General features: G+C 39.0%; 1 protein-coding gene across 3 annotated transcripts in view; it reads right to left on the reverse strand.

Moving 5' to 3' along the window:
• ergic1 (endoplasmic reticulum-golgi intermediate compartment 1) overlaps nucleotides 1-25,743 on the reverse strand; it is a 134,708-nt gene that overhangs the window by 87,644 nt on the left and 21,321 nt on the right. For all 3 annotated transcript variants that reach the window (XR_011963503.1, XM_072590953.1, XM_072590951.1), the window contains exon 2: nucleotides 2,054-2,115. Coding sequence is in view for 1 of the 3 variants with exons in the window: in XM_072590951.1 (XP_072447052.1) it covers nucleotides 2,054-2,115 (62 nt within the window). In the remaining 2 variants the exon portion in view is untranslated. The remainder of the gene's footprint in view (nucleotides 1-2,053; nucleotides 2,116-25,743) is intronic.

The raw sequence follows: 25,743 nt of genomic DNA on the forward strand, positions 1-25,743 counted from the left end.
CTGAAGATGCCTAATCATGTCACTGTACCACATGTTGTAAATGGAACATGCTCATGCAACTGCACACGCTTATTAGGAAGAAAAAAGTGAATGGACATCCAAATGGGTTACTTTGCCCAAGATGATGTTGATCTTCTTATTGTCAGAGTCGCACTCATTCAGGTGAATAGAGGGAAATCGATCACACTCCTGACTTGCGTCTTGTAGAAGGTGGACAAGAATTGGGCAGTCACAAATAAACTTACAATACAATTCCCTACTTTCAACCTGTAATTATAGCCACAGTATACACATGGTTGGTCCTGTTAAATATCTGGTCAATATTAACCCCAAGGATTTTGGAATGCCAACAATCATCAAGGGAACATGGTTAGAGTCTTCCTTATAGAGTCTTGAGTCATACAGGACAGAAACAGACCCTTCAATCTGATCAGTCTATGCCGAATAAAACCTCAAACTAAACTTGTTCCACCTGCCTGCTCATGGCCCATCCCTCTCCAAATCTTTCCTATTCATATATCCCTCTTGTTGGAGATGGCCACTGTCTAGCACTTGTGTGGCATGAAATATTATTTGCTACACCAGCCAAAGCCTGAATATTATCTGTGTCTTGCTGCTGCTTCAGGATCTCAGGAATCCAGAACTGTGCTAAGGACATTTGTCTTAATTATAAGCTGCTGATGGTCATCAATGAAATTGCCAGACAGAATTGGGTCTGGGAAAATAACCTGAATAAATTTTGGAACAATGTCCCCAGAATGGAGGTGTGACTTTCAACAATTTCATTGTACTGATTAAGACTCCAACTAGTGGTCAGTTTTTCCTGCAATGCCTACTGACTTCAATTTTTGATATCATTCCTCGATATCAAATGCTTCTGTAACATCAAGGGTCATCAACTCTCATCTCAGTTCGGGAATCCAATTATTTTCTCAATTCGTGAGCCAGGTTGCCCTGGTGAAACCTAAACTGTTATCTTGGGCACTGCAAAACAAGTGCTGCTAGATAGCAAATCAACAATGCTTTCCATCACTCCCCTGAAGATCAAGAATAACCATCAATTTGTGGGCATACCTGGACAATTTTCTACTGGCAAGTAGCTGTTAGTCTTGTAGCTGTACTGGAACAGCTTGGTTAGATTATGGGAGATGCCAAATAAGCTTTGAACCTGATGAGTCACCCAGTATCAGCTGAGGCACCAGAAAAAATGAAGTATTCGTAACCAACTTGAGTCTGGTGTCAAAATTGGCAGAGTTAGCCACAACCTAATCAAGTAGCAGCCATAGATCCTAAATGGTATTGCAACGTCACAGAGTGCCTTGACATTGAGCACATAACAATCACGGAGTCCTCTGTCATCAACATTCTGGGGGTTAACTGTTGACTAAAAGCTCATTAGTCCAACCCCATAAACAGTGGGGCTACTATCAAGGTGCTATATAGTTTGATTCTCAGTGATGGAGATGACAAACATGTATACAGCCAAATGTTAGTTGTCATTTATAATCCCAGGTCTATTGCCCAATTTCTGGGCACAGTAAGCTTCAGCTTTGGAGGAGTTACAATTGGACTGCACAGTGAAGGGTTCAAATCTGAAAGCAGATATCCCTAACAGCAAAGCTATCCCATAATATACAACAGTTCCAAGAAAACAACAGACCATAACCTCACAAGGCTAACAGAGATTGGCAAAAAGTACTAGCTTTCACAATATCATCCATATCCCATGAACAAATAAAAAAAACAATGATTTACTTTTATATTTTGTTGGCACTGTGGAGTTGTCGAATTGCAGACACTTCTGAGCGCTTTGAACAACAACTTGCATTTATACAGTACGTCTAATGTGCTGAATATAAGTACTTCATAAGTGGAATAAGATAAGAATGAGAGATTGTTTGCAGTTTGGTAGTTCTAATGTCTCAAGGACTGATCACTTTCATGCAGGGAGACCATTTTGAAGTATTCATTTTCCATAAATTCTCAGGAACACATCTGCAATCTTGACTGAGTAAGTAAAAGCAAACAGTTTTTTTTCCCCAACAATACTCACTAAAAGCTCCTGTGTATGTGGGCTGTGTAAGGTCTTTTGGTACTTTCCTGTAGATATCAAGTCTAGGAAGAAAAAAGAAAAATATTTTTAAAATGCATTTGAGATTTAATTTTAAAACATCAATAAACATTTTTTATTAACTGCATCACAATTTACTAATATTATTTGCTCGAATTTTTAAAAAATTCATTTAGCTCTTAAGTTATTAGTCAGCATAAAAATTACAATGCTTGCCGCTTTTCATACGCAAACAACAAAAAAATTGCATTAATGGAAGAAACGCCAAATAACACTTTATGGAATGAAGAAATAATGAAGGAACACACATATAAAGAAAAGACTATCATAGCTTGACCAAACAAATCAATTTTCAGATTTTTAAAGGATTTTCTTTTTAAAGACATATTACGCTGGAGGTGCCCGGATGCTCTACCATCAATGATGGACTTGAAAGGATATATATGTATAAAACAAAAGCAATGTCAACATGCAAACAGTGCAAACTGCAGGAGAAGGGTGAAAAGGTGAAAAGTGGAGCAAGACGAGGTAGAGATTTCATTTTGAGTGTAAATATATTAAACTCAGCACAAAAGGGCAGAAGTAATGAGAATATGAGTAAAATTGCAACCATAAACGGTCCTGGGTCCAACTTTCACTTAAATTAGAATCATGACAGGTAGAGGTCCGAGGCTTGCAACTGTGTAAATGAAGAATTGCCAACAGATAACACACACAAAATAAAAACCAAACTCTCAGCATTAGCCAATGCCAGGTGAGACAGGTAGAGAGCCAAGTGGTGGTGATGGTGGATAGAAATTAGAACACTACAAACCCTTCAGTCCTCGATGTTGAGTCATAGAAATGTACAGCACCAAAATAGACCTTTTGGTCCAACTCGTCCATGCCAACCAGATTTCCCAACCTAATCTAGTCCACATTTGCCAGCACCTGGCCCATATCCCTCTAAACCCTTCCTATTCATTTACCCATCCAGATACCTTTTCAATGCTGTAATTGTACCAGCCCCTATCACTGCCTCTGACAGCTCACTCACCCTCTGAGTGAAAATTTGGCCCTTAAGTCTTTTTTATATCTTTCCCCTCTCACCATAAATCTATGCCCTCTAGTTCTGGACTCCTCCACCCCAGGGAAAAGACCTTGTCTGTTTATCCTCTCCATGCCCCTCATGATTTTAGAAACCTCTATAAGCTCACCCCTCAGCTTCTGACGTTCCAGAGAAAACAGACCCAGCCTATCCAGCCTCTCCCTATAGCTCAAATCCTCCAACCCTGGCAACATCCTTGTCAATCCTTTCTGAACCCTTTCAAGTTTCACAACATCTTCTGATAGGAAGGAGATCAGAATTGCACGCAATATTCCAACAGCGGCCTAACCAAAGTCCTGTACAGCTGCAACATGACTTGCCAACTCAGTGGCCTAACCAATAAAGGAAACATACCAAACACCTTCTTCACTATCCTATCTACTTGCGACTCCACTTTCAAGGAGCTATGAACCTGCACTCCAAAGTCTCTTTGTTAGGCAACACTCCCTAGGACCTTACCATTACGTGCATATGTCCTGCTGAGGTTTGCTTTCCCAAAACGCAGCACTTCGCATTTATCTAAGTTAAACTCTACCTGCCACTTCTCAGCTCATTGGCCCATCTGATCAAGATCTGTTGTAATCTAAGCTAACCTTCTTCGCTGTCCACAATACCTTCAATTTTGGTGTCATCTGCAAACCTACTAACTGTACCACTTATGCTCACATCCACATCATTTATGTAAATGATGAAAAACAGTGACCCAGCACCGATCCTTGTGGCACTCCACTGGTCACAGGCTTCCGGTCTGAAAAACAACCCTCCACCACCACCCTCAGTCTTCTGTCTACATAGTAGGTATCAGACACAAATTGATAGCTTTGGGTTTGTTTTGCACTTGGTATTAGAGACAAAGATAGAGAGAACAGGCATAAAGAGTATTAAGCAAGCAATTCATAACAGAGAAATGTTAAACTATCCTCTCTACTAGGATTAATAGAGTGAGGCAGGATCAGATGCAGACAAGGGAAGACTTCTGCTTAACCTGATTAGACCAGATCTCTGATTGAATAACAAGACCAATCATAATCACTTGAACATAGGCTTCCAGCATAATAGATGCAGCCAAAAATGGAGACTAGACCAGTTGAACAGGCTAGACAGTGCGAGTAAGGTCAGAGTTATTTAGGACAGCAAGGATGCCAAATTTTGATGACTGACGAGGTATAATGAAACATTCAATAACATTGACTTGGGAAGGAAGAATGATATCCTGCAATGTGCTCTATTTATTAAAGTGAACAATAAACATTCCAATGGTACAGGGTATCACACATCACGGAAATGTGATGTAAATTATTGCAGGCAATCAAAGCCCTTTAAGTTGCTGTGTGATCAGAAACAAAATGTTGATACTGTAGCATACTCAGGGGACACTCACAGGAAGCAACAAGCTGATTACAGTTTACAATTGCAAATGTATTTCCAAAGAAGGAAATAAATTCCCTACAATTTTGGCGGTATTAGCACGAGAGAGAGAGAGAGGGAGCGGGAGGCAGTGGCAGGGAGGCAATGCCCCTGGATTAGCAATTCAGATGCTGTTGCTAACATTCTGGGGACATGGGGTTGAATGTCACCATTGTAAATGGTAAATTTGAATTCAATTCACAAATCTGGAGTTTAAAAACCAGTCTACTAATAACCATATTAATTGTTGTATAAACCTCTCTAGTTCAGTAATATCCTTTACCAAAGGAAATCTGGCCTACATGTGACTCTAAATGACTCAAGACCCAGAGCAATATGATTGACACTTAAAAGGTTCTCTGAAATGCATGAGCAAGCCATTTAGTCTTGGTTTGATACAGCTAAGAAATTAAACAGGACGGGCATCCAACACCAACATTAGCACTGGAAACAATAAACTCTTCAGACCTTGCAAAGTCTTCCTTATTAACACTGGGTAGCCCGAGCTAAAACTGGGAGCTCTAGCAAAGCAGTACATAGTTGGAAGGAACTATCCTGGGAATCTTCAATATTGACTCTGAACCCCATAAAGATTCATTGCAAACAAACAAAAGGAAACCCGTTCTGATTAGCATTTATTGCCCTTGCCTCTAGGCCGGTGAGTCAGACCTCTGCCATGTTGAACACCAAAAGAAGGAAGCACGGAGGGTGACAAGGGTATACAATGTACTTTGGGTGAAGATTCCAATGTCCATCACCAAGAGTGGCTCAGGAGAACGTCTAAGAACGAAGGTGGTGATGAGGGATCCAACAGCAGAAAAGTACTTGACTTTGTCCTCACCAACCTACCTGACTTTGTTACATCTGTAAGTGACCATCACAGAATTTTGTCACCACAAAAAATTGTATCTTAACGTTGTAAATTCTCTGCCATTATATTGCATGGCACCACCACCAAGCTTGATTGCACAGACTTTGAACACTATAGGGCCATCAGCTGCAGGACTGTATTCAAACACAATCTGTAACCATATACCCTATCATTACCATAAAACCAGGTGCCCAACAGTGGGTCAGCGCAGTTTGCTAAGTGGTTTGCCAAGTTCATAAATTCGGCTAAACACCTTCTTTGGCACTGAAAATTAGTTTTATAGAATATCAAATTGCTCAATTGGATTCTTTTTTAAATTTAGTGTATTTTAGCTTCCTTCTTAATATTATGTATAGATCTAGTTACTTCACTCTCTGCGAAACATAACTAAAGTTGAAGAATAATCAATGCATTTTACTTCTTTGTTCGCTGCACATGAGAATACTTCAATGTGTTTAGCTATTTGGCCTGACTGATGACAACATTGACTTCAGGAAGAAAGGAGGTGGACACGCCCCCATTTATATCAATGGAGTTGAACTGCAGAGAATGTTACTTCCTAGGAGTCCTGGACTTCACACATACATGCGACGGTCAAGATGACACAACAATGCCTCTTCTTCCTCAGGCAGCTTTAGGAAATTCAGCATGTCCATAAGGACCCTCACCAAGTTCGACAGATGCACAATAGAAAGCATATTAACCGTGAGTATAACAGCCTGGTACACCAACTGCTCTGCCCAGGATTGTAAAATACGATAGAAAGTTTTGTGTACAGTACAGACCATCATAGAAGCCAATGTCCCATCCATGGATTCCATTTATATTTCTAATTGACACAGAAAGGTTGCCAACATCAAAGATCCCTCTTATCTGCAAATACACACCTACAACTTCTTCTGTCAGACAAGATACAGAGGTTTAGACACATTCAAGAACAGGTTCGAGAACAGCTTCTTCCCTGCTGTTAGAAGGTTATATGTCATCGAGTGCTACAGCACTGAGACAGGCTCTTCAGCTCATACTGGTCCATGCTGACCAAAAGGTGTTGGTTGTGATTACATAAAAGCAATTCTGCAATCTGAGTTAGTAAGTCTTCAGGCATATTAGATGTTGGGTTCTGTCATGGTATTCTGGGAACTTCTGCATACTGGATATCTTGCACCTTCATTGATTCTTTTTTAAGAAAATGGACTTTCTAACTTCAGATAATGTTGGTCTTGTTAATGTTGATCTTGTTTTCTGCACCTCCTGTGCAGTGTAACCTGTAGGCCTCACTGTCTCAGCCCCCTATGATCTGTATGTCCTTGTTTGCCATGATCTGTCTATACTGCTCACAAAACAAAGCTTTTCACTGTACTTAGATTCATGTGACTACAATAAATCCAATCAAATCACTGCTGCTGGATGTCTGGTTGCTAGTTCAAACTATTGTCAGGAAAGAGGAAATCCACAACCTAGATATCACTAGACCTTTATGGAGCTCAGTGGCAAGAGCTACTGTTTTCTTGCTGACTGACTGCAAAATATGGGCTATTATTTTCTGACTTGCATATTAGCAAATACCAGAAAATAAAAGAGTAAGTTAGAAATGAAATAGGCAGAAATAAGTGTGTGAGTGGTTTAATTTCTACACCAGTCCCAATCAGCTTGTGCTAAACCAATCTAAATAGAATTAGTGGAACAAAAAGCTAACAGGTTGACATTGACAAATTAAATGTTCTCTAAATATGTGTTATTAGCTTGAAGCACAAGAGAGTATTGATGGAAATGCAAAGCACCAAAGAAACAATTTACAATAATTGATTTTTAAAGTTACATTTGTATAGGACTTCATTACATCGGCCAAACCTGTGTATCGACAATAAATTCCTCTGAAATGCAATTATTATTTAAAATGACAGGCAGCCATTTAATAAACAATGTGATTCCATGAGTACAAAGAATGTATTGAACAGATAATGTGTCATCTCTGCAACTATTTGGGAGAGAAATGTTAGCTGCGATTCCTCAAATAATATTGTAGGAATCAATGTGAAGGACTGTAAACAGAGAATACTTCTTTGTTTTATTATCCACTGTTGAAGAATGCACTGAAAAAATTTCACATACAGACTCACAGCAAGAAGCCATCGTTGAACTAACTTTATTTACATTTACCGGAAAGAGTGAACAGCAGAAGATCAATATAAGAGAACAGGAGGTCTTATATTATACTGGATTCCCTCCACACTTTCTCCAAAAAACAAATTAATGAAGGTGCAAGATAGCCAGTATGCAGAAGTTCCCAGAATACCATGACAGAACCAACATCTACTATGCCTGAAGACTTACTAACTCAGATTGCAGAATTGCCTTTACTGTAATCACAACCAACACCTTTTGGTCAGCATGGACCAGTATGAGCCGAAGAGACTGTCTCAGTGCTGTAGCACTCTATGACATATAATACAGCTCTCAGCATATTAGTTTCCCCGATATATAAGCCAACCCCAAAGTTCCCGCTTTCCCTTTGTCCAATTTCTTCTTTCAAGAACATGATCTACCTGACAGAATCTCTCTTCAATTGGCATGGTTAATCAATTCCACATTTATTTTGCAGAAAGGAATGGGAGTCTGGGATTTCTTGAACTCACCTCCTGAGATTATAGATACAGCTGCAACTGTATCGATAATGAAACTGAGCAATAAAGTTCCAAGTTTCACTGATTTCAGCCCTTTCACTTTCAACATGCACGTGCTGTTTTCTTTTGTCAGAGTAATGACTCTATGACTAGAACTCTTGATTGTTCTACACTGCAACATTCTGTTTTCATAACTTATCATATGCACACACAAGGACTTTCAGGCTTTTGAAGTGTCTTTCAATCAACCATAACTCCAAACTGAGGCTTTACTCTGGTTTGCTATGTGATTATTTGCTGTCCTTATATGACTGACTTTCCCTCAAGTATAGCACTCTGGCAAAAAATGGGAGCACTTAAATGGTTGGTGATGAAGATGGCAACAGTGGCATCTAAAGTTATGACTGAAACTAAACTTGGTTGCCATGGCCTTGAGTCTCAGAAATCCAGCTGACCTCCCCAGCTGATCAGGAACTATGGGTTTATTATGAGCCCCATTCCATGTCAGATCATTGACTTTTCTCAAAAGCTTGGTCTGCATTTTGTTTTGGTCTTCTAACAATGTGCCTTCAAAACTGATTTCTTAGTTTGCACCACACCCAGTGATGTGACTTGGTTTAATTCAAGAACTTAATCTGCAAATTTCACTTCACAACTGCTTCCTTTCACAAAGTGCAAGTCTCATTGCAATCTCACTCACAGTCATACCACAACAGGAGCCCAAAATTTCATTAATTTCAACATATTCCAGGAGTCTCTTGGACAAAGAAAAATAAAAATCTGGCAGCATCAGTGGAGAGACCTGGTGAATTTCTCCACCAATCTCTTTGTTTGTGCCAGGAGTTCTTCATTTTAGTTTAGTGTCTTGGACAACACTGGTTTTAAAGAAAACATGTCAAAAGTGCCTGGTCCAAACATTGTGAGGAAAGCATTTACTTTATTCTCAACTTCAAGTTTATTCCCTTTCCTCTAAAAGGGCAGCTTGTCTTTATAATAACACTAGACCTTTATATTCAAGTTGAACTCCCCCAAATCTTCCTTCAATGTTAGTTTCTTTCCATTACAGACCATGGTGACTCAGTGTGTACCTGAACACAATGTGCACTGCACACAAAGCCATCTTTTAAATCCCTCAAACTTCCTCAAAACGAACTTCAGAAGTTTCAAAGTGTGTCACAATGTTCTCAATCCTTAATTTCTCAAATTAAATGTACAAAATTCCATCTTTGCCTCCTTGCTATCTTTCAGTCACGAATTGCACTGATCAATGATTAACATTTAGACCAAAAGCATGGTATCCATTATTGAACTAATGTTATTTACATCCCATAACAGAGATAACAGCAAAGCGGGCAATATAAAATAAATTCTGGGAATCTGAAATGTCCTGCACTCAGTTAGGAGATATGACCTTATAGCATGTGCTGTATTCAAGTGGCAGCCAAGATTAAGGGTTTAAAATCCTTCAATGATGACTAAGCCTCTGACTCAAGTAAGTAAACTGAAAAGGTGACATGTGAGAGCACGTAATGTTTCCTTTACCTTCCTTTTCCAAGCAGCACTGAAAGAAATGACATAAAGGGTTGAGGTAATTTCTTCTCAAAGAGTACTCTTACACAATTTAGTTATCAGTTTGTTGTAAAAATACAGCAAAATCTACTTTTTCCCATGCAATTTCCAAAAGGAAGAGTGGTAGGGAGGAAACTGTAGGATGAAAAGGGCACAGTGTCTGTGGTAATTTCAGCCTTACTCATTTTTTAACTAGAGGAAATTACAGCTAATTCCAGAACTGGAGGCCAAACAGTCTGATAAAACAGTGACAGTGCAAGGGCCATGAGACATGGAGGACAAGGACAGCAGTGTTGTCAATGCACATATAGAGTCTGAAAACAAGTAGTGCAAAATCGTGAATGCAACAATGAGTTTGTTAGGAAGGAACGTTATAGCCACTAAATGGTCTTTGCGTCTTTGAATATGATACGAATACAGACACTGCATGTCAGCATAGCTCTGTAATAACGCGCTTATTCGAGTCAGAACATTATGAATTTAAGCACAGAATCCAGCGTGAACATTTGAGTGAATTACTTTGTCTAAGCTGTCATTAAACCAAGGCTTTGCCTGCTCAGGTAGATGTGAAAGGCATCATGGCACTCCTCAAAAGAATACCAGGGAGTTTCACAATACTCAGCACAAACTCTAGAATGACCAAGGGAATGCTCAAGTGGAAACAGTTAATTATTAAATGGTTTAAGTGCCATCAGCACAAAACCAAAATTAACATGAGAAAATAGCTGAGGCAGTGGAAGGGAGAAAAATGGAAAATGGAAAATGAGGCAGAAAAAGCCAAAAATATAAGAGCAGGTTGGGATGGCACAGGACCCTACGAAAATATTTCAAAATATTTCAGGTTACTGAGAGAAGCAAGAGGGGAAATACCTGGGGCTTTAACAGATATACTTGCAGCATTCTTGAACATGGGATGGAACAGAGGACTGGAGAATTGCTAATGCTGTCCGCTTGTTTAAGAAGGATAGCAGGGATAATCCAGGTAATTATAGATCTATGAGCCTGACGTCAATGGTAGGGACGCAACAGAAGATACGGAGGGATAGGATATATAGCCATTTGGAAGAAAATGGGCTTATCAGTGATAGGCAGCATGGTTTTGTGCAGGGAATGTCATGTCTTACAAACCTAATAGAATTCTTTGAAGAGATTACAAAGTTGATTGAGGAGGGAAGGGATGTAGATGTTATACATACGGACTTAATAAGGCATTTGATAAGGTTCCCCATGATAGGCTGATGAAGAAGGTGAAGTTGCATGGGGTCTGGAACATTCTAGCGCGTATATCTTGGAGAGGGTGCACAGGAGGTTCGCCAGGATCTTGCCTGATACGTAGGGTGCTAACTATGAGGAGAGATTGAGTAGATTAGGATTATTTTCATTGGAAAGAAGGCAGTTGAGAGGGGACCTGATTGAGGCCTACAAACTCATGAGGGGTGAAGACAGGGTGGATAGTAAGAAACTTTTTCAGAGTGGGGGACTCAATTTCTAGGGGTCATGAGTTCAAAGTGAGAGGGGAAAGTTTAGGGGAGATATGCATGGAAATCTCTTTCTGCAGAGGGTGATGAGTACCCAGGAACGTGTTGCCAATGGAGGTGGTACGGGCAGGAATGATAGCATCATTTAAGATGCATCTAGACAGATACACGAATGGGAAGGGAACTAAGGGATACAGATCCTTAGAAAATAGGTGATGGGTTTAGATAGAGGATCTATAATCACTGCAGGCTTGGAGGCCCAAAGGGCCTGTTACCTTACTGTAATTTTTTTTGTTCTTTGTTCTCTAAAAAGTAAAAGTAATAAAATCATTCGGCGGTCTAGAATGTAAAAAGGACAGATTTACATACATGCAAAATGGTCTCGCTGAGATGAGATAAAATGGGAAATTGTTCCACACAACTATGGATCAAGAGCTTTTAAGAAGGAAGTTGTAAATGTGCAAAATAATTACTGTGAAAGTGAGACATTAAGTTTCTGTATGAACTTGACAAAGACAAGTCAAAACAAGCTAAACCTGAAGAGAAGAATATATGGAGCTCATAGAAATGATAAAACGAGAAAAAATAAAATAAACCTGATGAAGATAAGGAAAGATGGAGAAGATGGGGAAGTTTGAAAAGATAATTTCAGATGGGTTTCAAAAATAATGAAAAATTACATAGCATCCCACAAGGATATCACCAAAAGTAAATGCTGACCCAATTCTGATGAAGGGTCACTCAACTGAAATGTTAATGCTGATTTCTCTCCACAGATGCTGCCAGACCTGCTGAACTTTCCCAGCAATTTCTGTTTCGGTCACTAAAATTAGAATGGCTAATTGTGAAATGGGTCCTTGATTTTAAAAAAAAGGATGAGTTAATAAACACTAACTGGACATTTACGGAGATTTTCAAATCATTTGCAACAATACTTCCAAAAGAAACGCTTATTGTGGAGCTAGTTAATTGCAATTGATTAAAAATAAGATGAGAATTCCTTTTAGAATTTCAGAGTATACAGTTCAGGAATATTGCAATAAACAAATATAAGTTTTTGCCATGTTAGCCAATTTAAAGAGAAACAAAATATCAGACCACTAAAAGGACATACTGAAGGATCTAGAGGGAAATGGATGAGTAGAAATAGCAGTGACCATAGAAATGGTCTCTCAGAATTCTATTTGAGTTGGCAGTGAAATTAAGACAAGTCAAATTTTGATAATGTGAAATTGTGTGCGCGCATGTTATCAGCAATTCCTACACAATCAGAAATCCAGTAGAAGGATGTATGTAATACATTGAAATTCTGAACTGTAACTAGAGATTAGCTGAACTCGTACATACTTGTCATGTACCACCAGAGTGGAGTTATTCCATGCTAGAGTAAAAAATCCCTGGCAAGTCATCAATTGACATGAAGATCACTTATAAAAAGATGTTCAAATACTCCAAGAATATCTAAGTCTATGGTAAAGTTAAAAGCACTGTAAATTGAAGACCAAGTGAAGCAAATACAGCATGTAGAAAAATGTGGTGTGCATCAAAAAGAGTCATTGCACAGGATGTGATATTTCACCACTGGGTTGGTCAAACATTCTGAAACAAAGGGGGAAAAGTCTTGCAACAGTTTGACAAGGAGGCATTCTCATTGCTAAAAGCAGTTCAAACAGAGAAAATTCCCTTCTCTAGTCCAGGCCTATAGGAAAGAGGAGTTGGCCTGGTTAAAAGGGATTGGCCACAAGGAGCCAACCTACAATAATAGAAGGCTGGACTGAACCCTGACAAGGCAAGGCATAGTCTCCCACACATAAGTGGTGATGGCAAGGAACATGTCATGACAGAGGTACCTTCTAGCTACTTCTGCCTAACTGGGTTAAAACGTGTTACAAAGCAAAGCAAAGCATGGTGAGGGCAACAGGCCCAACATTGAGGCTTGTTTTGCTTGACCATGGAACACTGGCACAGAAATTCCATAAGACACAACCATGGAAACCCATACCAAGGTGGCCAACACTCTGCACTGCACCAAAAGACTGACAGATTGAGGCAATCACAGCCATAGAAAATTCTTCAACCAAGGAGCCATTGGTGGCAATGGATCTGAGGAGTCAGATGAAGACCATCTGCTCATCCACCTGTTTCTCTAGCTGAAACTGCAAACAACAGCTTTTCAGAGATCTCACAGTGCCACACAAAAACATGGAAAAGATGATTGGCAACACTGCTGGGTCATGTCCATGACAGCACGCTAAGCACAACATGATTCCTGAGTCTTTCTGGACCTAACTATCAACATTTTCCAAGATTTTTTTAACTCTTAAAAAGTTAGCTTATTGGAAGATTTGAAAATTAAAGTCATTTTTCATATATTAGTGGCACCATTGTATGTCAAGCAAAAATGAAAAGAGTGTGTTTGTAGATTAATGGGATCACATAGGGATATCATCAGGTATCTCAAAGCACTGCTGAACACACATTTGTTGGCACATTCCCTCTTTGATTTGATGTATTGTAATTTTACTGTAAATGTTACAGCCTGTAGTAATTCAAAATGACATAATTCCTTTCAAGAAAGAAAGCAGATCAAATTTAGGTAATGACAGGTTTGTTAGTTTAATATTCCTGAAGGTAAACTTTCAGAATGTTTTTATCCAAGGTGATATTGCTGTCTTAAATATCTAGACAAAGAGAAAATTAGAAGCAGCCAAATTTAAAAACAGAAAGCTAATTATTCTTACGCATCCATATGATAATACTGAAAAGGTGAACTTAATTCCAACCCTATTTTAAGGAATTAAGTTGTAGGAAACAGAATTGTCAAGCAATACTAATAGACAAACCAGGAATATAATTCCTCAAGCACAGTAATCATACTTATGATTTATGAATATATAACCAAGTGTATGTGTTAGTTGTTAGAAATGTTTTTGCAACACACTGTGTAAAGTTAAGGATTGTTTGCTTGATGGCCTAGTAGTATTATCACTGGTCTGTTAATCCGGAGACCAGATAATGTCTTGGGACTGGGGTTCGAAGCCCACCATGGCAGATGATGGAATTTGAATTCAATAGAAAATAAATCTGGAACTAATAGTCTAATGACACCATGAATCCATGTTGATTGTCAGAAAAACCCATCGGTTCACTAAAGTTCCTTAGGGTAGGAAGTTGCCGCCCATTCCTGGTCTGCCCACAATAATGTGATTGGGCAATAAATGAATTCAAAAAAACGTAATAAGTTAGTTTTTGCAATTATGTGCTTTTCCTGCATACTAACTTTTTGGATTAATACATTAGAACACCTAAATTTCTCTACACCTCAAAATTCTACAATCATTTTCTGTTTATGTAATACTTCCCTTTTTGATGCTTCTTGCCCAAGTAATTGTGCATTTCCCACATTATATTTGATCTGTCAGATGTTTGCCTAGTCACTCACCCTTCCAATTTCCATGTGTAGACTCCTTCTTCACGACATACTTTCCTGTCTATCTTGGTGGCACCTGTGAAGTTAGCTACCATGCCTTCACTTCCCTCATCTGCCATTTAATGTAAATTGTAAACAAGTTCAGGCCCTGCAGAGCTCTAATCGTTACACCCTGTTGAATAAAGTCCCTCTCTCTCTTCTTCTGATTTACATCGATTATCGTCTATACTGAGGAGAGAAGCAAAGTATTTGTTCATTTCATATACAATTCCCTTATGTATAATTAACTCTCCATTCTCACTCTCTAGAGACCAATATCCCCTCTGTTTCATTTTTAAATAATTATAGAATCTCCCACTATACGCTTTTATACTTCCAACTAGCTTCCTCTCATACTCTAATTTCTTCCTGCTTATTACATTTTTAGTCATTCTTTGTCATTCTTTATACTCTGAACAAACATGACCCACCATTCTCAACTGCACATGATTCAATGCATTCTTCTTAAGCTAAAGGATTTTTTTAACTTTCTTTAGTTAACCACACATGGTGGGTCTGCCCTTTAGGAGTATTTCTTTATAATGGAATCTGCTTATTCTGAGTATTCTGAAATATCCCCTTAAATGTCTGCCACTGTCGATTCCTAGCCAGTTCACTTCAGGTAGCTCAGCTTTCATGCTCACATTGCTGCCCATATTTAGAATCAAAATACTAGTCTTAGACCAAATGTTCTCCTTTTCAAACTGCATGTAAAATTCAATCATATTGTGGTTGTTGAAACCAAGTGGTGCCTTCACTCTGAGGTCATTTTTTAATCCTGTCATATTACACAATACCAAGTCTAACACATTTTGCTCTCTGGTTGGCTCTAAAATGCACTGTTCTCAGAAACTATCAAGAAAGCATTCTATGAACTCTTCATCCAGGCTTCTCATGCCAAACTGATTTTTCCAGTTTATATGTAGATCAAAGTCATCCATGCTTATGGTTTTCCCTTTAACACAAACACTCAATATTTCTTCTTGCCTACTACGTCATCAACAATTCTACTCTCACTGGAGTGACAAAGATTCAAGTGAACTCAGCTACAGATTGTCAGTCAGTCAGTCAGACGCAACGCAATCATGGCAATCAAAAGTTTACTTCATTGATTATTTGGTTATAAATTAAACATCTGCCTACCAGAGCGGAGGTAAAGAATAACTTGCTGGACTTTTAGATTTCTTCTAATGACCTGCTGCTATGTAGCCAGCTGTTGTGCAATGACATGGAAAACGAATATTACAAGAAAAATGCTGACCAAATGGCTGCAGTGGCTTGATTACGATAGTCTACAAAAAGAAACACATCTAAAGTACATTCAGAACCAAAGAAGAAATACATCAATTCTGCTTACTTTCCTGTTTAGTTTATATTACTCCAGGAATTGGACAACAGGAAATGTATAAAATCATTTACACTTGGTAAATGAGTCAATTTGAAGGACCTGCAGTAACAAGGTTGCTGCACCAGGTTCACAGACATGAATCTAGCACTGGCCATCATTAACTCCTGCAAGTACAAACATATATCGCCACAACCACTACTCCCTCCAGGTTCCATTCAATAATCCATTAACTAATCATAACCGCAGAGAGAGAAGATGGTCAGCACAATGTTGAGCTCCTCAAGTGTTGATAAAATAAAGTTCAGAGAGTAAAAATTAACTAAATGATATTCTTGGACTTCTAACAGCTTGTCATTTTTTATAAAACTTCTTATTGTTATTCTGGGTTTCAGGGACATTTTCTTTCCTCCTTTTGTTTTGTCCTAGTTTCTGAATTTATCCCATCAGCTACAACTGTTTTAATTTCTCTCTATCTTTCCTTCATTTATCTATCCATTTGTCTCATTTTCCATTGCTTCAAAAGACATTCAAAGGTGACCCAATGGATGATTTACAAACTTGGTTCTTTTAATACTCACGCACCCTGACACAGATGTATTAAGACAGTATTAGCCACGTAATACATTTGATAGCTTAAATATTGTTTTTAAAAGTATTTTGGAAGAGGATATTGCACAGGTCCTGGTGTAATACAATATGGAGTATGTGTCAAACAGAAAGCTTCATTTCTTATCAAGCTTAATTTTAACTCAAGGATTTTTAACTCAAAGAGAGCATTAACAGCAACATCCAATTGACTAAGTAAAGTCACCATAGTCCTACTGAATCATTGGGCACTGCTCTCAGAGGGGAGTAACAATATTTCATCATGGAGAAGTCAATATGCACTGAATACCATATCAGCCCTTAGCAAACATTCACCATTTTAACAGAACATGAAAGCTCTGAGCCTGTTAATGAACACTTCTTCTATCTAACCTGCCAGCAGCAAATCAACCTTTTTCATCTTGTTAAGATATGCTCCCTTTCCAACTTGTACATTAGTAAAGAATAACTTGCTGACTTTCACATTTCTTCTAATGACCTGCCAGTATCAGAGTCACAGAGAATGGAAACATACCTTTTGGTCCAACCAGTCCATGCCGACCATAATCCCTAACTAAAGTAGACCCATTTGCCTGCAGTTATCCCTCCAAACCTTTCCTATTCATGTACTTATCAAAATGCTTTTTAAACATTGTGCCTGCATCCACCACTTTTTCTAGCAGTTCATTCCACACACTAACTACTCGGTATGTAAAAAAGTTGCCTCGCAATCAATCTTTAAAATCTTTCTCCTCACACTTGAAAAATATGCCCTCTAGTTTTGAACATCCCCAGCCTAGGGAAAAGAACCTGGTCATTCACTCTATCTCTGCCCCTCATGACTTTATAAACCTCAATATGATCACCCCTCAACCTCCAACACTCCACTGAAAAAAGTCGCAGTCTTTCCAGTTTACTTTTAGATCTCAAACCCTCCAGTCCCAGCAACATCCTGGTAAATCTTTTCTGAACCCTCTCCAGTTTAATAATATCCTTTCTATAACAGGGCAACCAGAACTGCACACAGTACTCCAGAAGAGGCCTCAATGTTCTGTACAACCTCAACATGATGTTCCAACTCCTACATGTCATCACTCATTCATGCACCTCTGCTCCATCTTCATTTCTTTTTTGATTTGTTCATTGCTAAAAAGCCAGCATTTATTTCACATCGCTATTTGCCCTCAAGAAGCTGGTGCTGAGTCACCTTCTTGAACTGCTGTGGTGTCTGTAGCGTAAATACTCCCACAGTGCTGCTAGGTCAAGAGGATTCTGATCCAGTGATGAAGTAGCCAGCCTCAGCCTTTCAAACTGCCAGTATTGAGAAGAGTCAGAGAGAATTCCCAGCTGTAGCTTCATGATAAACACAGGACTCTGCTCCTTGCTTGTTACAGGGACATGACTGAAGTTACTGCTTTTTTATGCAAATTTGTATGGAACACTGCTCCTGCCCCATTGATTTAAAAATCACTCCTCTTTTCTCGCCAGAGATATCATTGTACTTGCAAAGTCCACAGATATCTGGTATAAATGTGGGGTTCAGTAAGTCACATAAGTTTGATAAAAGAAATGATATGTTTACAAGATAGGGTTCTTGAGGTCAACCCCTTTTGGTCCAATGAACCCTTTTGCCTGAAACCTGAAAGTGCTTCAGGGCATTTTTTCTACCTTTATATTCACTATAAAAACAGACGTTGTTCTAGCTAAACATGTTTTCCAGAAACTTTTTATTACTTCTTAGAGTAATATCTTAGAGTAATTACTTCTTAGAGTTTTACAGCATGGAAACAGACCCTTCGGTCCAACCCGTCCATGCTGACCAGATATCCCAACCCAATCTAGTCCCACCTGCCAGCACCCAGCCCAAAGCCCTCCAAACCCTTCCTATTCATATACCCATCCGGGTGCCTCATAAATGCTGCAATTGTACCAGCCTCCACCACTTCTCTGGCAGCTCATTCTATACACGTACCACCCTGTGTGTGAAAAAGTTGGCCCTTAGGTCTCTGTTATATCTTTCCTCTCTAACCCTAAACCCATGCCCTCTAGTTCTGGACACCCGACCCGAGGGAAAATACTGTCTATGTACCTTATCCATGCCCTTCAATTTTGTAAACCTCCATAACGTCACCCTTCAGCCTCCGACGCTCCAGGGAAAACAGCCCCAGCCTGTTCAGCCTCTCCCTATAGCTCAAATTCTCCAACCCAGGCAACATCCTTGTAAATCTCTTCTGAACTGTACTGTAAAGGAATTGATGTTGTTTCACTCTAGTTTCTTTTTATTATTGTGCAAGGCCTCTGTGTAATGCCCTTCCCAGGTGACTGAAAGGGCTAGATTTTCATGATTTTGATTGGAACCAAAATGGAAGAAGGGGTAAAAGAAAATGCCAGCCAAATCTTGGATACAGAAGTCACACCTTCACTTCCAGCAACAAATGGCATGGGAAAGTGGGTGGGTTGTGTTTTAAAGTTGTCGGCATTGTTTAAAAGATGCCAAGTGCCAATTTTCATGGAGGTAGCCACTATTGGTAAGGTCTCCTGCTTTATGTAGAATGAACGAAGCGACCTCGGAGTGCAGATTCATAGCTCCTTGAAAGCAGAGTCGCAGGTAGATAGGATAGTGAAGGTGGTGTTTGGTATGCTTTCCTTTATTGGTCAGAGTATTGAGTACAGGAGTTGGAAGGTCATGTTGCGGCTGTACACGACATCGGTTAAGCCATTGTTGGAATATTGCATGCAATTCTGGTCTCCTTCCTATTGGAATGATGTTGTGAAACTTGAAAGGGTTCAGAAAAGATTTACAAGGATGTTGCCAGATTTGAGGATTTCAGCTATAGGGAGAGGCTGAACAGGCTGGGGCTGTTTTCCTGGAGCATCTGAGGCTGAGGGGTGACCTTATAGAGGTTTACAAAATCATGAGAGGCATAGATAGGATAAATAGACAAAATCTTTTCCCTAGGGTAGGGGAGTCCAGAACTAGAGGGTACAGGTTTAGGGTGAGAGGGGAAAGATATAAAAGAGACCAACTTCTTCATGCAGAGGGTGGTACGTGTTTGGAATGAGCTGCCAGAGGAAGTGGTAAAGGCTGGTACAATTGCAACATTTTAAAGGCATCTGGATGGGTATATGAATAGGAAGCGGTTGGAGGGATATAGGCCAGGTGCTGGCAGGTGGGTCTAGATTGGGTTGGAATATCTTGTCAGCATGGACAAGTTGGACCAAAGGTCTGTTTTCATGCGGTACATCTCTATGACAAATGGAGAGACTTGCAATTTTGCAAGTGGGACCTGATTCATTTAATTGAGTCATTAGACAAAATAAAAGATTGCAGAAAATATGAACATGGAGTATTACGTGTATCTCCCCGAGGTTTAAAATTTCCCAATCCTTTGCAGTGGTTTTACATATTTCTCACAGATTAAGTTTATTTGGGTTGAGGTTAACAGCTCAGAGTCCACTCTGTTATTTCTATGGAAACAGGAGGCAGTAATAAAAGATGATACATGAGTGAGGGCATAAAAAATGTTCTATGCTACAAGTTAAAGACATCATGTTACTCAATTGCTGGCATTCACATTTAGCCAGAGATAAATAAGGCTTGTGGTTCTAAATAATTTCTTCCTGCAAATATTTGTGATCAGAGAAGTACTAAAATTAGTAAGTAAACAAAAAAAAATTAACTTCTTTATCAAGTTTTATAATATGCATAAAATATGAACACCTTTCATTAAAAATATTTTCTGTACTTGCCTAGATTCATCCCACATTTGTTTTGAGAAAACGCAATCAATTTTTATTTATGCTCAAGACACAGCACTATCCAAATTACCCCCTCACTATCATTACTATTTAGACTTAATTATCAAACAGGATATTGTAAACATTGACAATTTTTCATGCAGTGAGGAACCTACACAAAATGTATATGATCACAGGGCACAAGCTTCAGGCTCAACAGCTGAAACTCTCCTCCTTCAGAGGTACAGGTTTTGTTCAAAAGCAACTGAAAAAGCCTCTCTTTTTAGTTATAATTCAGGTGGAATGAATGTGCCAGGGCAATTTAAATTTACAAATCGCCAGAAGATCATTTGATCATTTTCACTCAAATCAAAAAGGTCATTAGATATTGGAGGTTCTTCATTCATGAATGAGGCCAATGTTAGAGAATTTATCATATTTGTACTTAACTAACATCTAAATGAGAAACAAAAGCCTGAATATTATTTCTCACTTTTACCCAATAGTACACTGGACTAGCCTTGCTGAACAATTGTCGGTGACAGAAATGAAATGCTGGCCATACTTGGTTTATAGCACATACTAAAAATATACGCAAAGCTTAAATGTAAATTCTACAGAAGAGTTGACTTGACCTTTATTTTCTTGCAACCAGTTTGCTACATAAGTCGACCACCTCAATCGAAATTTCCACATTATAAGTACTATATAACTTACATGTTCTTGATAAATGTTGGATTAGATTTGCTTTACTGTTGTCACATATATTGAGATAGTGAAAAGTATTGTTTTGCATGCTAAATACAAAAGTACATCAGGAGAATAAAACAGAATGCAGAATTTAAGAGTCTGCAGTTACAGCAGGGAGAAGCTGTTCTTGAATCTCTTGGCCAGTATTTTCAACATTTGTATCTTCTGCCCAATGGAAAAGGGTGGAAGATTGTAGATTAGATTAGATACCCTACAGTGTGGAAACAGACCATTTGACCCAAAAAGGTTCACATTGACCCTCCAAAGAGTAACCCACCCAGACCCATTTCCCTGTGACTAATGCACCTCACACTATGGGCAATTTAGCATGGCCAATCCACGTGACCTACACATCTTTGGACTGTGGGTGGAAACCTGCGCAGACATAGGGAAAATGTGCAAACTCCACACAGTTGGAATCGAACCCGGGTCCCTCACGCTGTGAGGCAGCAGTGCTAACCATTGAGCCACCGTGTCACCCATAACTGGGGTTGGAGGGATCTTGGATTATGTTGGCTGCTTTCCTGAGGAGCAGGAAATGTAGAGTCAATGGATAGAAGGCTTATTTTGTGATTGACTGGGCTGCATTCACAACTCTCTAATTTCCTACAGTCTTGGGCAGAGTAGTTGCCATACCATGAGTAGGATGCTTTCTATGGTGCATCGATAAAAATTAGTAAGAGTCATTGTGGACACGTTTCCTTAGCCTTTTGAGGAAGTAGCGGTGTTAGTGTTGTGGGATCATATTCAAACAATGACCAAAATCGGTGAGTAACAAAAATAGCTCTTTTATTCAGCAAGCACCGTGGCACAAGTTCAAGTCGATAATAGAATCCCGAAATACAGTTCTTACACACATTAAATTTCTATCGTTATGTTGTTTTATCTATAGTAGATAAAAGTTTGAGGGACTTCTGTCCTGGGAGACTGGAGATGGGTTAAAACATGAGCTGGCTGCTATTCCTGATAGGATTAAGTGTGTCTGTCCAGTCTGCTTGCATCATTAAGAGGTGGTAGTCCTTTTGTCTTTCATGTTAGTAAGTGTTAGTTAAGCATACTAGGCCTGTATATACTGAGTAAGTTAAATATTGTACCTGTACTTAATAAAAGAATAAAGGATATTAAACTGAATACCACAGCCAAGTTGGAGATTTGTTTACTATTTGCCGGTGAGAGTTTCATTCATTCATTCATTCATTCATTCATGGAATTCCCCATAAGCCCCATTTTGACAGTTAGTTCCTTGAAGGGATAGTACAGAAATGCGGTTTTATGAATGAATGAAATAGTGTTATAGTAAATAACGGGTTAGTAAAGGGTTATGAACGGATGAACAGGAACTCAGTAGTAATTCAGATAGTGAGCTAAATATCTCACAATGTGCGTTCTTCACCGTAGCATCGACATGGATGGAATGGGACATAGGTTGCTGACATTTACTCACAGGAACTTGACAATGTCATTTACCTCCACCTCAGCACCATTTAGAGTGAGAGAGAGAGTGAGAGAGAGAGAGAGAGTGAGAGAGATTGTTGTCTTCACATCACACTGTTAAGCTGTCTACCTCTTTCCTATGGGTAGTTCTCCTATAATGCCATGGTTTCACTGGAACACAACTTTGTTTCATAGAAATAATGGGGCCTACTTGAAAAATGGAGTTAGGTGTAGACCAGCAAACGAAAAAAAAACACTCACAATCACTCAAAAAAAATCACCGAAAAGCCTAACACAAAGTATAACACATCCTGAATGAAGTTTTAGATCATATTTTTTAATCAAATGAAACCAAAGTAAATTTAACACATTACATTGAAAAATATTAGGCGAAAGTGAGTGCTGCAGATGCTGGAGATCAGAGTCAAGGTTAGAGTGGTACTGGAAAAGCAAAGCATGTCAGGCAGCATCCGAGGAGCAGAAGAATTGACATTTCAGGGAAGAGCCCTTCATCAGGAATGAAAATATTGAAAAATATTGTTAATGTAGGGATAGAGGGCCATTATCATCACCTTCAGGTGCAGTTGTAGTTGCAGAAGTGGATGGCTGTGGTTGATTGTCTTTGACTGCTTCTTGGGGGTTGGTGTAAAAAAAAAGGACATCAGGTTTTTAACACTTTGCCCTTTTTCTTCTATCTTAAAGAAGCTGTTCATAGGATGCCAGATGATATCTTATTGAATGAATTGCTACCCTACTGAATGTACATTACTATTCCTCTCACACACTCCGACAGCAGCTGACATTGGTACATATGCAGAACACAAAAAAAAAGTGTGCAAAACTATCGCTGCTGGAATCACGCTACTGCAAACCAAAGGGTAAGTGTTCTTGAAAATACTACATTTTTCAGCAACATTATAGCCAAATTGTGCTGCCGATAAACACGCTTTATATGAGAGCCACCCATATTGTGTCTCGTCATTGTTTGAGATCCAAGCCACTTCGGAGGCATCATCAGTTTTTAAAAGGAGTTAAAGCTGAATTTGGCCACCCAGACAGGAGTGTATAAGGAGTATAATAAGGGGCAGAGTACGCAGCCTTGAGGATTATTACTGAAGGGTTGTCACCTATCCTTACTGATTGCAGCCTGAGGGTCAGGAAATTGAGGATCCAGTTGCACTGGGAGGAGCAAAGTCCTAGATCTCAGAGTTTGGAGGTAAGTTTGTTTTTTTTAAAAAAGGTAGAATACAGCTTTGGAAGTACTTACAGTGGCATCACTGTTAAACTTCATCTCACCCGATCACATGCATTCAGTTGTGTCATCTTCATAAAAGTACAAAACTTCTCACAAGATTCAATGATCAGCTGTGGTGCAGGAACAACCACAAAGACCAAATGCTTGCACAATTTAACTTTCATCATCGCAAAGCCTTTGATTAGTCACTTTTGTTTCCCAGACAACAATAATAACAATCACATAACAGAATCCAACTTAACTTCAAGTAAAATTTAAACCCAAGAAACCACTTCATACATGACAACAAATTTCATGTTTGTCTTGCCTTGTGAGAATGAATGCTTGGGGAGTGCTTGAGACCGGAATCAATGCACAACTTAATGGCAAAGCCGATGGATATATGTAAAAACAAAAGAAGTGTACAGGGCTATAAAGGAGAAAGTGGTTTTATAGTTTTTTATTGTTCTAACATGTGAGCAGTGGACATCTAATGGGATGGATGCCCTCCCTGCGTGCTGTGGTATGGCATGAGAGGGAGAGTACAAAAGGGAAGACAAGAATTGTTGAATGTACAGTGAGGTAGATACTTGGAGGTAGATAGAATGGAGCAGGAATGGAGACAGTGTGCATGCAGAGAAAGGAGCAAGGAGAATGAGCATGTAAATGAGGAGGCAAGTGACAGCAGCAAGTAGACAGAAAAACATAAAAAAAGTTTAGAGGGTGAGGTGGGAAGAGAAAAAAAAAAGTCATGGGTAAAGAATGAAAGAAAGAGGGTGGCTCCACTTTCTGCAATCAAGTGTGAAGAGTGACAACTTGATCAATATACCAATCCTGTTGTTTGTGAAAACAACGGTAGAAAATGGAATTATTATTAGGAGCCATGTCATATAGTGAGATATTGATTGCTTTATTGGAAGCCAATGTGCACGAAACATATTGTGGCAGCCTACTGTGTTTATAGTATGTGCTGCAGTGGTGAGCCAAAATAATGGGAAGATTTTCCTAACACTGGCTTATTATTGTTCTTGCTAATGACACTTCCTGTAATCTGTTTCCAATAAACAGGGGAAATTTTGACTTGTAATAGTAACGCATTTGTAACAGCAATGCAAAATCAGCAGTTTTTTTTAAAATCTTTGTTTCAACTTATAAAGTGGCTCCTTATTCCACTGCCTCTGGCAAATGGAACAATTTTAACAGCATGCAACAAAAACTCAATAAATTACAGGAAAAAACTGCATGTAATAAAGCTGCACCTTGCCGTGCAAGAGACGGGGTTCTCCCTTGATCTTACTTTCACACTCTCCATTGATTAGTTTCTAGTGTTGACTTTATGCCAAAAAGAAGTTGCTTAATGGATAACCCAACATATGTAATCTTTAGAATATATTCTTCTGGTAACATTTAGAGATGCTCAGAATTTCAGGATACAATTTAAATTCTTCATAGACTCCAAAATATTGTTAGGTCTCTGCAGTGGGTATTGCCTCCAAAAAGGTTTTCTACCTGATGCAGCAATACTTAGATGCTCTCTCATACCAAAGAAATTAGACTTGGACACCCACGGTATTGAAGGGTGCAACAGTTGTGGATGTTACATTCACAGGCACAGAATATCTGGGTTAGTATTAGGCTTTTATATTAAAACAGTAATCAGCAGAAAAGCCAAAGAATTGTTGATGCTGGAAATCAGAAACAAAAACAGAAGTTGCTCGAAAAACTCAACAGGACATCTGTGGAGAGAAAGCAGAGTTAACATTTTGGGCCCAGCGACCATTCCTCAAGAGATGAGCAGCATGCTTCTAGTCAGAGCTTGTGCATCAAATAGTCCAAATTCAGATGATGCATGAGATCTTTTTACCTCAGGCTACATGGTGTAATAGAATGATAACATCAGGAGGATGTGTCTTAAATGGATACTGACATACAGGCCATGACAGCTACGTTCAGTTCAATTCATTTATAGCAAGCCCAAACAAAGCACATTTCTTTCAAATAATTTGCCAACGTTATCACTGAAAATTGACTCTGTACACAAACTTCATGACTAAGACAAAATAAAATTTTTCAAAAAT

The sequence above is a fragment of the Chiloscyllium punctatum genome, chromosome 20 (assembly GCF_047496795.1).
Source record: "Chiloscyllium punctatum isolate Juve2018m chromosome 20, sChiPun1.3, whole genome shotgun sequence".
Classification (NCBI taxonomy): Eukaryota; Metazoa; Chordata; class Chondrichthyes; order Orectolobiformes; family Hemiscylliidae; genus Chiloscyllium; species Chiloscyllium punctatum.